The 13261-nt window shown below is 36.6% G+C and overlaps 1 protein-coding gene across 2 annotated transcripts in view; it reads right to left on the bottom strand.

Moving 5' to 3' along the window:
• OSBPL10 (oxysterol binding protein like 10) overlaps positions 1-13261 on the bottom strand; it is a 113079-nt gene that overhangs the window by 67189 nt on the left and 32629 nt on the right. For both annotated transcript variants that reach the window (XM_064672379.1, XM_064672368.1), the window contains exon 4: positions 3612-3803. In XM_064672379.1, the coding sequence (XP_064528449.1) occupies positions 3612-3803 (192 nt within the window). The remainder of the gene's footprint in view (positions 1-3611; positions 3804-13261) is intronic.

The following is a 13261-nucleotide window of genomic DNA, read 5'->3' as shown; positions in this document are numbered from 1 at the left end:
GATCAGATTTCAAAAGGATCAGAAATTCCTTCACTGACTTTTTAACATTGTGAGAAGAAATATTTCTCTGGACTTCTTTTAGTTAACTCCATTTAATTTCTCTAGACTTCTGTAAATACTTAATATAAGTTGCTACAAAATCTTCACACACTGCAGTTCCTGGTTCTTTAACAACAATGGTAACACTGGCAGAGATCATACAACAGTCATACTAACATCCTCGGCCAAAACAAACACCATACCAAGATGAAGTGTGCCACTATTATTTAGTTCAGTAACAGTTAAAATTTAACATGAAGTGTGGTGTGGAAGCTTGGCTTAATGTTCCAGTTAATTTTAACCGCCTACAGTAAAGAAATCTGCAAGCGTACCACTTATAAATTTCTAAGAGGATAATAATATGCATAGTTTAAAAAACAGAATTCAATTTTAAGACCACAGAGACTTAGGTTGCTATAAAATCACCTACTAAAAAATTAGTTGAAAGCACTGCTAATTTATAGTCCAAATAAAGAGGTAGAATCTTTAATAATTCTGCATATAAAGGGCAACATGTAGCAGATCAGCTCTCCTAAAATTAATGTACATTGAAATTTAGTTTTGATGTAACATTCCATATATCAGTATGGACCAGACTTTTAACATCACATTAATATAAGCAAAAATCTGATTTAAGAGAACAATATTATTTTAAACAGCAAAGAATTTACATTATGATGAAAAGTAATGCTCCTGAGATCATTTACAATTCAACACCATACAAAAGTAGCTTGAATATTAAAACGCACATTTTTATAGCAGTCAAAAGTTCCATATTTATGCTCAATTTTCTTACCAAAATGTTGAAAAAAGGTAAATTCTAATTTCACAACAGAAACACTTATTACATGTCTCATTTTGCAGCCCCACACAGTTGCTTTTACTACATTTATATACTTCTGCATGACAGTTTGGTGCTAAATGGACATTTTTGCTACAATTTGTTTTATACTAAAATTCTCTATGCTGGTAAAATTAAATCAGCCAGAACAAATCACAGAAAGAAACAACGTGTTGTTTATTCTTACCATGAAAGGAAAAAAGGGGAAAAAGAATAATCAAGTATTACCAAACATCATTACATTATGTAAAATATAGTATACTTTGTCCTACTAGCAACACGGAGATACACTTCACTTTTTTCCAAATAATATGGCCAAATCATGGAAGTCCAGAATTGAGTAGCAATTTCAAGCTCAACACTTTCTCAGGAACATTGTCCAAGTTAGTGAAGACCACATGTCCCAAGTGAAGGATGCCTCTTTTGCAGCACTCGTTTCTCACAGATTTCATATATAATAAAGTAGCATTACCATAACATTGTTTTGAAATTCAAAACACACATGCTTCCTCTGATTTTCCAGAAGCATATCAACTCTTTCCATTGATTTGACTACTGTATTTTACAAGGTGTAAATTAGTTAACATAGTCCTATTTATAGTACCATAAAAGAAAGTTTATTTGCATGTCAAAGCTTTAATGACTTCATTCTATCAGGGGAATACTAACACTGATCTATAATCCTTCTGCAGTCTCTTCCCTTCATCCAAATCATACCAAACAACTTTCAAATAAAAAGCAAAGACTTGGGTGTTGAGGAAGGGATTAACTCTACCTTATTGTACTTTTAGTTCCTATTTCTCCTCACTTCAGATTAAAAAACAGGACTTGAACAGATTTAAGTGCACTTTAAGTGAAGGACTCTGGACCCACCTCTTTATTGATAAATTTAACACACGAGAGTAGCTCTAAGAGTCACCAACTGACTCATATAAGGAACATGAATATTCCCTGAAAACACAGGTAGCACATACCCAAGTCTATTGATTCCCTCCAGAAAAAAGGGGAGAAGGAAATGCACAGAGCATGCCATTGAAATAAAATCTGCTTCCTTAATCTGAAAAAATCGCACTTATTCCTTCACAAGATGGAAATAACATCAAGCAGTCAAGCAGCCACTTTTTACACGAGGCTGGAAAAGAGGGCATAAGGTCTGATTTTTACACTGTTATTCTCTTCTTTAAGAAGTAGCACACTGAAAAAAATATCCAATACACAAAAAGGTAAACATATTGCCTTATAAAATTTTCTTATGCATCGTTTATCTTAGTACCATTTTCCATTCCCTGAAAAGCACTCATTTCTTTTCACCTTCGACCACTGCAACATCTTCAATGCCTAAGATTTTTTTTTTATTGCAGCCCTCCAACAGGAACTGGTGCTGCAGGTGAAGTATCACTCATATCAAGGAGAGCACAATAATTACCTTCCATCATTACAGTTTAAAGTCCTGTAATAGTTAACGTTTTTGGAATGACATCCCATTGCAATACACTGCAAACAAATGAGTCAGCAATGCACAAGTGTTTTCTGCAGGGATGATACCTGGCCACTTATTCATTGTTTTACTATAGGTTAGTATTTAATTCTTCCAAGTGTAGTTCTTTGCAAATGATTTTTTCCCTTCCCAACTTACTATGATCAGCACATATATTAACACTCTCTTTTCAATTCCCTTCAGCCTTACACAGCTTCATTTGACAAATCTGCAACAGCTCCCACTGTTTATTTTATTAATGGGTTTAAGGTGCACTCTGAATACAGCCTGAGAGCAAATACACTTAGTATGCTAGAAACAAGTTGAGGAGATGACTGGTAGACAAAGACAGGATACTTTCATTATAAACAAAGAGAGGTGTGTTTTTTACAATGGAAAGAAAATGTGGGTGACAGTCAGACAATGAGCTCTTCACTTTTAGTGTTAACCAAAATAAAAACAAGCATTCTTCATCAGGCTGCACGATTTAAGTCTTCATTGTGAGCACACACCAAGAATTTATTCAAATTCTTAACATGAAAGACAGACAAAAAAATAATAAGGAATGAAAGATGAAAGTGAGTTCTGTGAAAATCTAGCATACTATTTAAGCTTAAAACTCTGTACTATTTTTGTTGTCTGGAAGGTAAACTTAAATTGGTTATACAAGTTATACTTCTTAAACACTGGTAAACAGGCTTTGAAATAAATATGCTTTCTTGTTTGGTTTTCATGGATTTGATACAGACAAAGCATTCTTCCATCACAAGACCAGCAATATAAACTTGATAACAAAGGTAAGACTACAGCCATATAGGAACAAACTGCTGAGTCTGGGGAACTATGCCTTCGTTCACATACATTCATCAGACCTAAAGTACTTTTTTCCAGTTATATTAAAGGCTTCAGGGCCCGTTTTCCAATCTGAAAGGTTTTGCTGCACGCAGCTTTAAAGAGATGTTCCTTCAGTAGTGCAACATTACTGCTGAGTCTGGGAGCTGTAACCAATCTACTTCATTTTTTAAGCATGTGTGCATACTAATTTTAACATCAGCATAAAAAAGTCTGGATACACCTGACCTGAAGCTGAACCAGAACTAAAGACCACCTCTTACTGAGAGAAGGGATCAAAACAATGCAGTCAAACAAAGTAGGAAAAAAAGAGAGTCGTTGACTTGTCAGACTCCATTTCTCACTCTAAAGCAAAGTAAACACTTCGGAGTTATAGCAAAACAGCAGATTTTTCTCTCTTACCTCTCTGACTTCATTGAGTTGACCAGATCGCTGGCTCTTTGCTCTTCGAGCAGCTGCAGGTGATTTGTGATGTGTGATGGTTACAACAGTTGGCCCACTTTGACTCATGTGTTTCTGGCCACTGGGAGATGCAGAATTAACTGTCCCAGGCGGCAGCAAAGATGAGCTTCTACTTCGTGACGATGAAATGTTCTAGAACAAGCAATGGGATGGTGATATTACCAACCTTTACACAAGTAATAACGTACAATTCAGGCTACAGATCTGTGTTGTTCTACTTTCCTCACAAACCTTATCTGGAGGTGTAACTGCTTTATTCTTTCTGAACCATCTGCATTGCTCAGCAGAGATGTTCTTGGAAACATTAGAGCTATTGCCTTTGTTTCTTGGCTTGCCTGAAATTGGCCTTTGCAAAAATCTTCACAGATTCTTACATAATAACATTCCGCTAAGTTCTTACAATCATACTTTTTAGGAAAACTTAGGAAGGATTTTGCAGGCAGTAATAACAATGCCAGCACAGATATTTTTTATGAAACCACTGACCTACAATTCACCAAACTGGTGTGAATAGCAAAGAAGAAAAAAGGCTTTCACCTGATGAACATCTGAAACAGCGTAATGTTTCCTGTTTTTAACATCAGAGGTGCAATTTTGGCAAGGCACAACAATTAAACATTAACATTTTAAACAAAATGTAGCCTAAAAACATCAACACGTTTTGGAGTAAGTTTGGGATAAACCCTATTTACAAAAAAGGCCAGAAATAAATCTCCAACAGTATCTGTAGTATGAATACTTTTAACATACAACCTATAAAAATCAGTCAGAACATTCAGAACTTTTTTTGTTATCTAACTGTCTGTCAGTGTTGCTATCTCAGTTTGTTCTCTGCAGACCTCAAACACAAGTTTTCCAGGAGGTCTGTGGGACAGTAATTCTCAATCAAGCACAGATGGGCACTAGAGCACCATGGGACATCATATATAAAAGTGCAATATAAAAGAGTTCTTCATTTCTTTTTGAACTGCTGATTGCATCTGTAAAGCTAAAACTCAGAGTAACTTTTATCTCATGAAACACAAATCAGTTTAGACGGTGACATTTAGTAGCACTTTAAGACAGTGAAGTAAATATAAAGCCTCATGGGTGAAACACAGTTTCACCTCTCCTACAAACCCTGCACGGGTAATGATGGCAGCCTACAACATTGTTAAGCCAGCTACCATCAACATGAGGTCTGCTGGCAAGTGCACAAAAGTATTCCTTGGGTACAAATCTCTCTTCTTATCCCTTAAGGGTCAATTTTCACAATTCGGTGGTAATTCCATTAAAAGACTTTAAATCTAAGGTGGACAGGTGCCAACCAATACTGGAATTAAAGTCAGGCCTCATGTTACCTCTACACTGACTGTAAAGGACAAGGCAGATTATCTGGCACTGCCAAGGAGGGAGAGAAATAAATTACACAATCCCTCTGCCACCCTCACACGAAACTAGACTTTAGACTTTCTGAGGTATCTGAAGGTTTAAAAAAAAAGGCTTATCACATTGCCATTGTGCAAAGAGTTGCTAATCTCACAGAAAAAATTATTATTCCATTGGTCTGGACTTAAAATTTTACAAACACTTCCAAGAAATGACGGTCTGACTTTTTTTGAAATTAATATATTCTTTGCTACCATGGCCAATAAGATTATAATAATAAGCATCTGTTCAAAAATTATCTATCCTGGCTGATAAATCACAATTGCATTAAAACGGGATTTGATGCTAAGGCAAAAAAGCAGCACAGGCTGTAATTTGTCAGAAGGGCACAGAAGGTTGCCAGGTTTATAATTCATCTTCCATTTGAAAGAGCATTGCTTAGACATAACTACAATTAAAATAAAAGGCAGAGGAAAAGGTATTTGGGAGAAACAATGGGATAAGGGAAACTGGGTGTGATTGAATTTCCTTTTTTAATACACGTTCCACAGAAAAAGGGTACTCCTAGTATATAATAGCAGAATATACTTTACTGATGTTTGGGTTTTAAACTGACTACCATCAGAATACTTCTAAACTACATTTAGGGTGTAGAGGAAGAACAACATAACTTCATATTTTTCATCATAAAATCAACTTCTCTTCCAGATTAATAAAAAGTTATTTTGTTTTTAAGATTTAATCTTTTAAGAATCACTGACATTCTAGTATCATGCAATCACAATATTAAAAATACATGGCTGCTACTTTCATATAGCTAAACAGATCCTAACTCTGATAAACAGCAGCAATGTGAAACAGTGAGTTTAGCCATTAGTTTTGCTTAAAAGAAAACAATATTCTGTGAGAAGTGAAGTTTTATTACGTTTTGATTTTCTTGGGGGAGACTTTTAGATCTGCAGGTAACACAAAAGTAACACAAAACTAATACAGAAAAATCCAGGCACTGCTTCTGCTTAAATACAAAATCAGGAAAGAATTCTAAGAAAGAGTCAGCTTTCAAAAAAAAGCAGCTGCCAAAACAATCTCATTTAACATGCATGCTCCGAGATATATGTTCATAAATTGAAATGCACGTGTATTCCAAAGTCAATATCTATATCAATGATATTATTTGGCAATGCAATGCTATTTTTCCTCAAGACAGTGTTTCAAACTGCAGTGAACTATCTGCAGTTGACCCATGGATCACAACAGACACCTTGACTGCAGTTCATGCCACACATTTTCTCCCACGCCAAATAATATGATATGCCTTTTGCCAAACCCCACTTAGGTTTGGGAGTCATAAATTTGATAGTGAACTATTCATACAAAAGCTGCTAGCTAGCTGCAATTTTTTTAACCAGTTTTGTATCACAAGTAAGTAGCGAACACATTTCCAAAAAATAGATATGCTTATCATTTTAGGAGTCTCTTAATCCCAATTACCTTCTTTTTCCATACAAAATTTTCCCTAGTTCATATCACAACTCACTGGGCTACATCATCGACACTCATAAACTATGACTAGAGGCAGAATAAACAGTCTGTGGGACCACAGCGCATTGAAGATGGCTCTTCATGAAGTTTTGCAAAGGCATGTGGCAGCCCACAGGAACTCTTGGTAGACAGTCATTTAGGGCATGGAGTTTGGGGAGAATAATCAGAAAAAACAGTGCATGGGTGGTGGGTGGTGCTTAAGAAGGCTGCCTCTTCACGTACACTAGGTAAACTCAAATCTCTACATATGTAAGTATATAGCCTAGCAAGGGCTAACCATATCCCAACTGTCTGATGTACCTGACACTCAGCTCCATACCTTGCCCTACAATAGAGCTACGGGATCTCCAGGGAGAGGACATCACCAGTGAACCTCTCCTAGTGTCCTCTTCTGCTCTCAGCCCAAGATAGTTATCAATCCTATGCAGTTCATCCAGTCAGGAAGATTGGCAATCCTGAATTAGCACATACAGCCACATTCTGTGCCAAGTATCAGAGTCAAATACATTGGTCTGTGATCAGCTCCTACAGGTCTATAAGCAAGTTTTCCTCACCTCTTTATTTTCTGTCCCTTCATACCCCTCACCCATCTAGTGACCTGACATTCCCAACCAACATGCCAGAAAATTCCACCAGCCCACAACACAAATCCTCTATCACCTAATTTTGGATTATTCTCTAGAGGACATCTATAACACACAAACCTTAAATGAGCTCAGCACCAGAACCACTGGCTACCCATGAAACTACCTCTAGTCAAGGCCCCACAATAACTACAAAAATTTCCAACTTACAAAAGCAGTCACACACAAAGTGCAGGTGAATGTCTGCAGGAGGCAGTTTTTACAACTCTAAACCTTTTGGACTCCCCTCCTGCACTGCCACAGAGAACAGCAGCAGAGCACTGTGCCTGCTCAGTCCAAGGAGATGGGGGCGGCATCCAATTCCTTCTGACAGCTTCTTCCTGTCATTGTCAGAAGAGGACTCTCCAGGAACTGCACACTCAGCCCCTTAGGCAGTTTTGAATTTTTACAGCACATTGTCAACACCTATGTCCCAGCCAAATACTTGACTCGTCTTTTGCAGAATTTTTTCAGATTAGACACATGGAATGACAAGCATCCCTTCTGCACTGACACACAGCTGCGCAAAAATCAAAATTCCCATTTTTGTTATAAAGTTAAAATTTATGTGAAGTTTTTCACTGCTAAAACCACTCTAATTACACATCATACTACAACAGTCATCAAAGTCACTCTCGCAGGAAATCAAAGCAATGACAGTAACTGATGGATCTTTATTCCTAATCCCCTGCTCTTCCCCCTAGAGCTGCTCGTATGACTGATCTGTCTCTCCAATCATGATCACATATCATTTTCTTTGGTCTCACTGCTTTCTGGCTCGCAAACAAATAAATAAAAAGATAGCGAAAAGTCTGATGAAAGGAAGACATAAGCTCTTCAAAAATTAGTAATGCATGGTTCCAATAATGAGTCAAGAAATCCACAGGCTGAAGCATCCCAAAAGGATTACAAATATTCTTCCCTAAGGCTACACTTTACTATTGCTCTAACAGTTTGCCTGCTAATAAAATGAAACCAATAAAAGAATAATAAAAAAGCTAATAAAAGATTAATTTGTAACTTGTGTTCATCTTGGTTTTATGACCTAAAGCTAGCTAAAGTATGCTTAGCTAATACAGATTTGGGTTAAGATTTTTATTTTAGTAGACTGTCCATCCCTCAGATAAAAAAAGTAGAAAATGAAGGCTTCCACTACGATATCAAAAATCCTAACAATTAAAATAATGTAGTTGTAGAACAGTAAGTTCCAACTGTACTGTTTTCATGACTCATTCTCCCTAGAGACTGCCTTTCTTGTTCACAAAGAAGCTGAAATGTTTTTCACCATTTACCAGAAGCAAACAATTTTGCTTATTTTGGAAAGTAAACGCGATGTTCCAGAGATCAATAAAATCATTTCTGAAGTGAACTGTCGTATCTGTTTATAGTTGATAATCATCATTTTCACAGGCACTGTGCCACAGATGTTTTCCTCAGAATAATAAATACTGAAATGACATTCCTTTACTCCTCTGCATATACACAGCACAGAACCAATCCCTGCATGCAGCTTTAGAGCTATGAGAAGTCACATGCTATCAAAAAGTAATTACAATTTTGAGACACCACCATTCAGTATTTTAATTCCCATCTACTTCTTTTCCAATGCATCCTAAGTAAACAAACACTGATAAAAGACAAATATGGACAGAGTTCTCTTTCATTTACATTATAATCATTCACAAATATTAAAATGCAAATGACTGAATCTACATAACATCCAAACTTCAGCACTGCAAAGGGACCAGTTTATGATATGTTTTGCACATTTCTGTCAAGCATCATCTATGGTACTAACTTTTCTGACTGAATGTTCTTGTGCTTCATCATCTTCAGTAAGGCAATCTCTTTTTAAGCAAGAGACTATGGTAATAATTCCATCATAAAATCTTTTCTTATCAAGAATAATTTAAGCAAGCTCATGTTCAGTCCTAAATAGATTTTATTCCATTTCTGTAGAAGGATTTAAGAAGCAGAGAGCTGTGAGCAACTCTTATCTTCATGCAGCTTCCAAAGGGGGAAAAAAAGATCTCAAATACACACCTATCTACAGACAAGCACTGCTTCCTTCTCAGCCTCACTACTGCAAGAATTTCAAAGCATGCTTTAATTAGAAGTGCCATTCTTTAGTTGACTCCTATAGGTCAGTGATGAGAAGAGGAAGCAGACAAGCATACCAACAGAGAGAAGAGTGAAGCTCAAAAGAAAAAGAGGTTTGACGTGCATGGAAGAACCAAATAACACTCTCAAAGACTTGAAATTTTCACTAATGTAGCTTTATGAAAACAGTTATCATGCAAATGTTAAAAATACCCAGTCAATAATCCACTTAGAAACATAAAAGTATATCTGTCGTCATTCATTAATAAGGCAAGAAGAAACCCAATAAAAACCAAAGATCTATGATAACCATTCTTCCAGCTGTTGAGAAAAATTACAAATCTGCCTCATAAGGATTTGATAAAAATGTTAACCTCAAACGTTGAGGCACTACTGCAGGTGCTGTTTCACATTACAGCTAAACTGCTACCACAGTTGGCACTGAAAGGGGCAGGTTTGGACTTTTTACTCCACCATTTTTCCATGCTGGCCCTGAGGCCCTTTGGACCTCATGGAGAGCCACTGCAGGGAGTTAAACCAGTAGAGAACCAGAGATGGAGACACACATTCTCCAGTGAGCTGGTCAGAGAGCTAAGTCCTTTTTAGTAGGATGCCATTTTTTCTGTTTGTGATGCCCAAATTAACACAGAAACAGAAACATAACAAAACCCACACAAAGGGTGGCAGCAGAAGGAAGGGAATTGGACTGCAATTTACAGCTGCAGGGAATGAGCAAATGTGTCCAGCTTAAAAATGAATTCACACCATCCAATTTCTAACAGCTAGCTCACTGTGCAGCTCCAAATCAGAAGCTGGAAAAAGGGAGAGTCTTATCTCCTTATTCTAGCACAGATATAAGCTGAAAATTACCACCTGAGCACAATTTAAGACAGAAGCTACTTCTCAAGATAAAGGCTTCTGTTGCCTGTCACGTTCCTGATACTACACACTGAGTTATAAAAGGGTAATATGCAAATCCAGCAACTGATCCACACGTTGGAATTAAGAGCTGGTATAAAAACCTGTGTGTTTGTTTTCAGTAGTGCTTTTATAGCCACCATCATTATACAGTCAAGAAAAAAGAGGTAGAAAACAGAAGAACTAACAAGCTTATGACGATTTATGGATACAAAATTATTCTTGGAAGTTACCACAGAAATTATGCATAAGCCTACTCCTTGAAAGCATTTTACATTACTGAATTCAAATTTGACTAATGCTTTAATTAAAACTTGTACAAAATATTCACTTCGAATAGTCAAAAAAACCCCAGCAATCCTACCCAGACATACAAGATTTCTTCCAATAAAGTGTGATTTGGCACTTGTGGAGGTTGAGCAATCTGTAATTAAGTGAAATGAGACTTGTATGGGAATACCAAGAACATTAAGACTATCTGACAACATGGGAATTATTTGCCAGAGAAGACAATCCTTTTACTGCTTTTTTTACCATTAAGATGTAAAATTTATTTAAAACAAAGTCACAGACTTGGCTTGTGTAACACACACTTGTTAGCTGTATAGCTCACCTTTGGACCATTCATTAGGATGCAACTAAATTTAGTCATTAGTATATAACCTTTTCTTTCCTTTTTTTTTTTTTAATCACTTCTCTGTTTAATTTCCTCCACCACTCCAGTCCCCAGCTGAAGCTTTAACGACAGCAAGGACAGCAAGTCATTAGGTAGCATTTTGAAGCAGGCAGTAGCTCTGAAAAAGAAAGGAAACTACTGCTGATATAGATCCAGGGCAGGAAGAAGGAATGCTCTTCTGTGAATATTTTGCAGGAACAGTGACAGCTTCAGTTTTGAAAAACATCCTCCAAATCATCACATTTTCCTATGAATTTCCATCCATTAATATTTAATCAAGATTTTAAAAATGTGTTCTCTCTCCCGTATGAAAGACTTGATGCTAAGAGTAGCTTCGCTGGCATTCCTGGGAACCTTCCCACTGCTTGCCTGGTTATCCCATGGTTTTTTCACACTTAAACTGTATCACACTTGCATAAAATAAAACATACCCCTCACTGCATATTTTTCACTTCCCATTCCATCTCCTTCTCAAGTGTATGACTCCTAAAGAACCTCTAGAAATTTCTGCCTCAGTCTTCCTGTGAAAAAGGTGAGTTTAAGTTGTAGAAGAAACTGGGAGCAAACACTCAGTCTCCAACTTTCCAGATGCTGTTCCCAGCAGAGACAGAGATTGGATTCTGTTCAAACTCCAGAAGCCTAAAACACATAAGTATCTACCTGCCTGTTCATGACAGCACCATGAGAGACTGAATTTGCAGTTACCACTTACTACAGCCCTCAAGGTATGGGGAGAGGGAGGAGTAAGGAGATCCAGCCCTGCTGTCAGTAGAATCACAACATTCCTATCAATTGTAGAGCTATTTTAACAAAATCCAAAAATGCAGAATTTTTAAGTCCTCAATTATGCAAAAGGAAGTCAAACATGTACCCTTCTCCTTGTCATTACAGACCTTTTGATGTAATTCCAGTCCCTAAACCCAACATAAAAGAAACAGTAAGGTGGCTAAAAATAGCAGAACACTAGTTCATGTAAATTTAAACTATTTTAAAGAGCATGTTTCCACTCCCATGCTAATAATCATCATGCTAAAGTACCTTCATCTATAAGACAGAGAAAGAAAAAAAAAATCAACGAAGAAATGAAGCAGTTCTTGCTTCTCTTACCTGCTACTAGGCAGTAGTTTTGAAGTAAGAAACTTTGAAGAAAATAAAAAAATTAATTAAAAAAAAAAAGAAGTAATAGAAATGCTTTTCTTCTAGTTTCTGGAATCTCTGTGAAGTATTGTTCCCTTGCAACCAATATCTGATCTCCCAACCCTAATCATTGTAGCATTAACGCTTCTTATCCCTTGCTTTTATAGGGAAAAGCGGTAAGAAGTTTTAAAACTTACTTGTAGATGAAATCTAAGTTAGCACTATATGCAATGCTAAAGCCAGGGAAAATATATCCCTCAGTTAATACTCTAATGCTGAGAAAATAGGAGGGGGAAAATGAAAAAAGTATATTGAAAAAGAGATAAATCTTATCAAAAGTAAGGTTCCTAGGAACAGGTAAGCACAATGTTCCTTCAAGTACAGTCCACTTCTGGACTAAGAAGCAGAGAGATGAGTGGTCTTGCCTGAAGTGCATAAATTCCCAACATTTCATTTTCTGGACTGTTATGTTTAAAGATACAGAAAATATAAATTTTCTGTATGCTCTGTGGCTTAGCAGAAAATAGAGTGCTTCACTAACAAACATTTCAAGTGAAAAGTGACCTAGTCTGATTTTAGATGTAGATTTGCAACACAGAACTAAGAAAAATATCTTAGTTTTCTTCAATATTTCTATTTTATACTCAGCAGATTTAAGCCAATTAAAATGTATCTATACCAAACACATCCATCAACCAAAATGCATCTACACTCCAGGTTCCAAGGCCAAGTTTCTCTAACTCATCAGTCGTCTAAGAAAAATGCAAGAACCCTCTTCCTGCTGGCTAAAATAATCTTTCATTTAGTTCCTCAGTTACATATGTCCACCACCCCTCAGTCAAGGAAATCCTTTTATTTTCTTGGACAATGAGCCTATGAACCAGAAAAAAACCCCACAGCAGTTGTAGGTCACTATGCAAGAGTACAAGAAGTAGTCCAGAGATGCTCCCCATTATAAGTCCTTCCTGTTTCTAGAAGTTGTGTCTTAGATCTTCTGCGACAGATGTTGTCTTCAGATTTAGTAGTCTCCCACTCATTCAGTCAAGACTCTCAAAAAACATTTTGCCTTTCAAATGCTTTTCAAATCTATACATATTTTTGGCATCCAAAGCATCCCAAAATAATCTCCAGTTTTCATTCACCTCCTTTTATTTTGATCCTTTTTTTCAGCTCCTTTTCTTTGAGGCTCCCCGTATTGACACTATTATTAGCAGCTAGGAAATACT

This window comes from Pseudopipra pipra, chromosome 1, assembly GCF_036250125.1.
Source record: "Pseudopipra pipra isolate bDixPip1 chromosome 1, bDixPip1.hap1, whole genome shotgun sequence".
Lineage (NCBI taxonomy): Eukaryota > Metazoa > Chordata > Aves > Passeriformes > Pipridae > Pseudopipra > Pseudopipra pipra.
The sequence above is the reverse complement of the archived record's forward strand: the minus strand, read 5'-3'. Positions and strand labels throughout refer to the sequence as shown.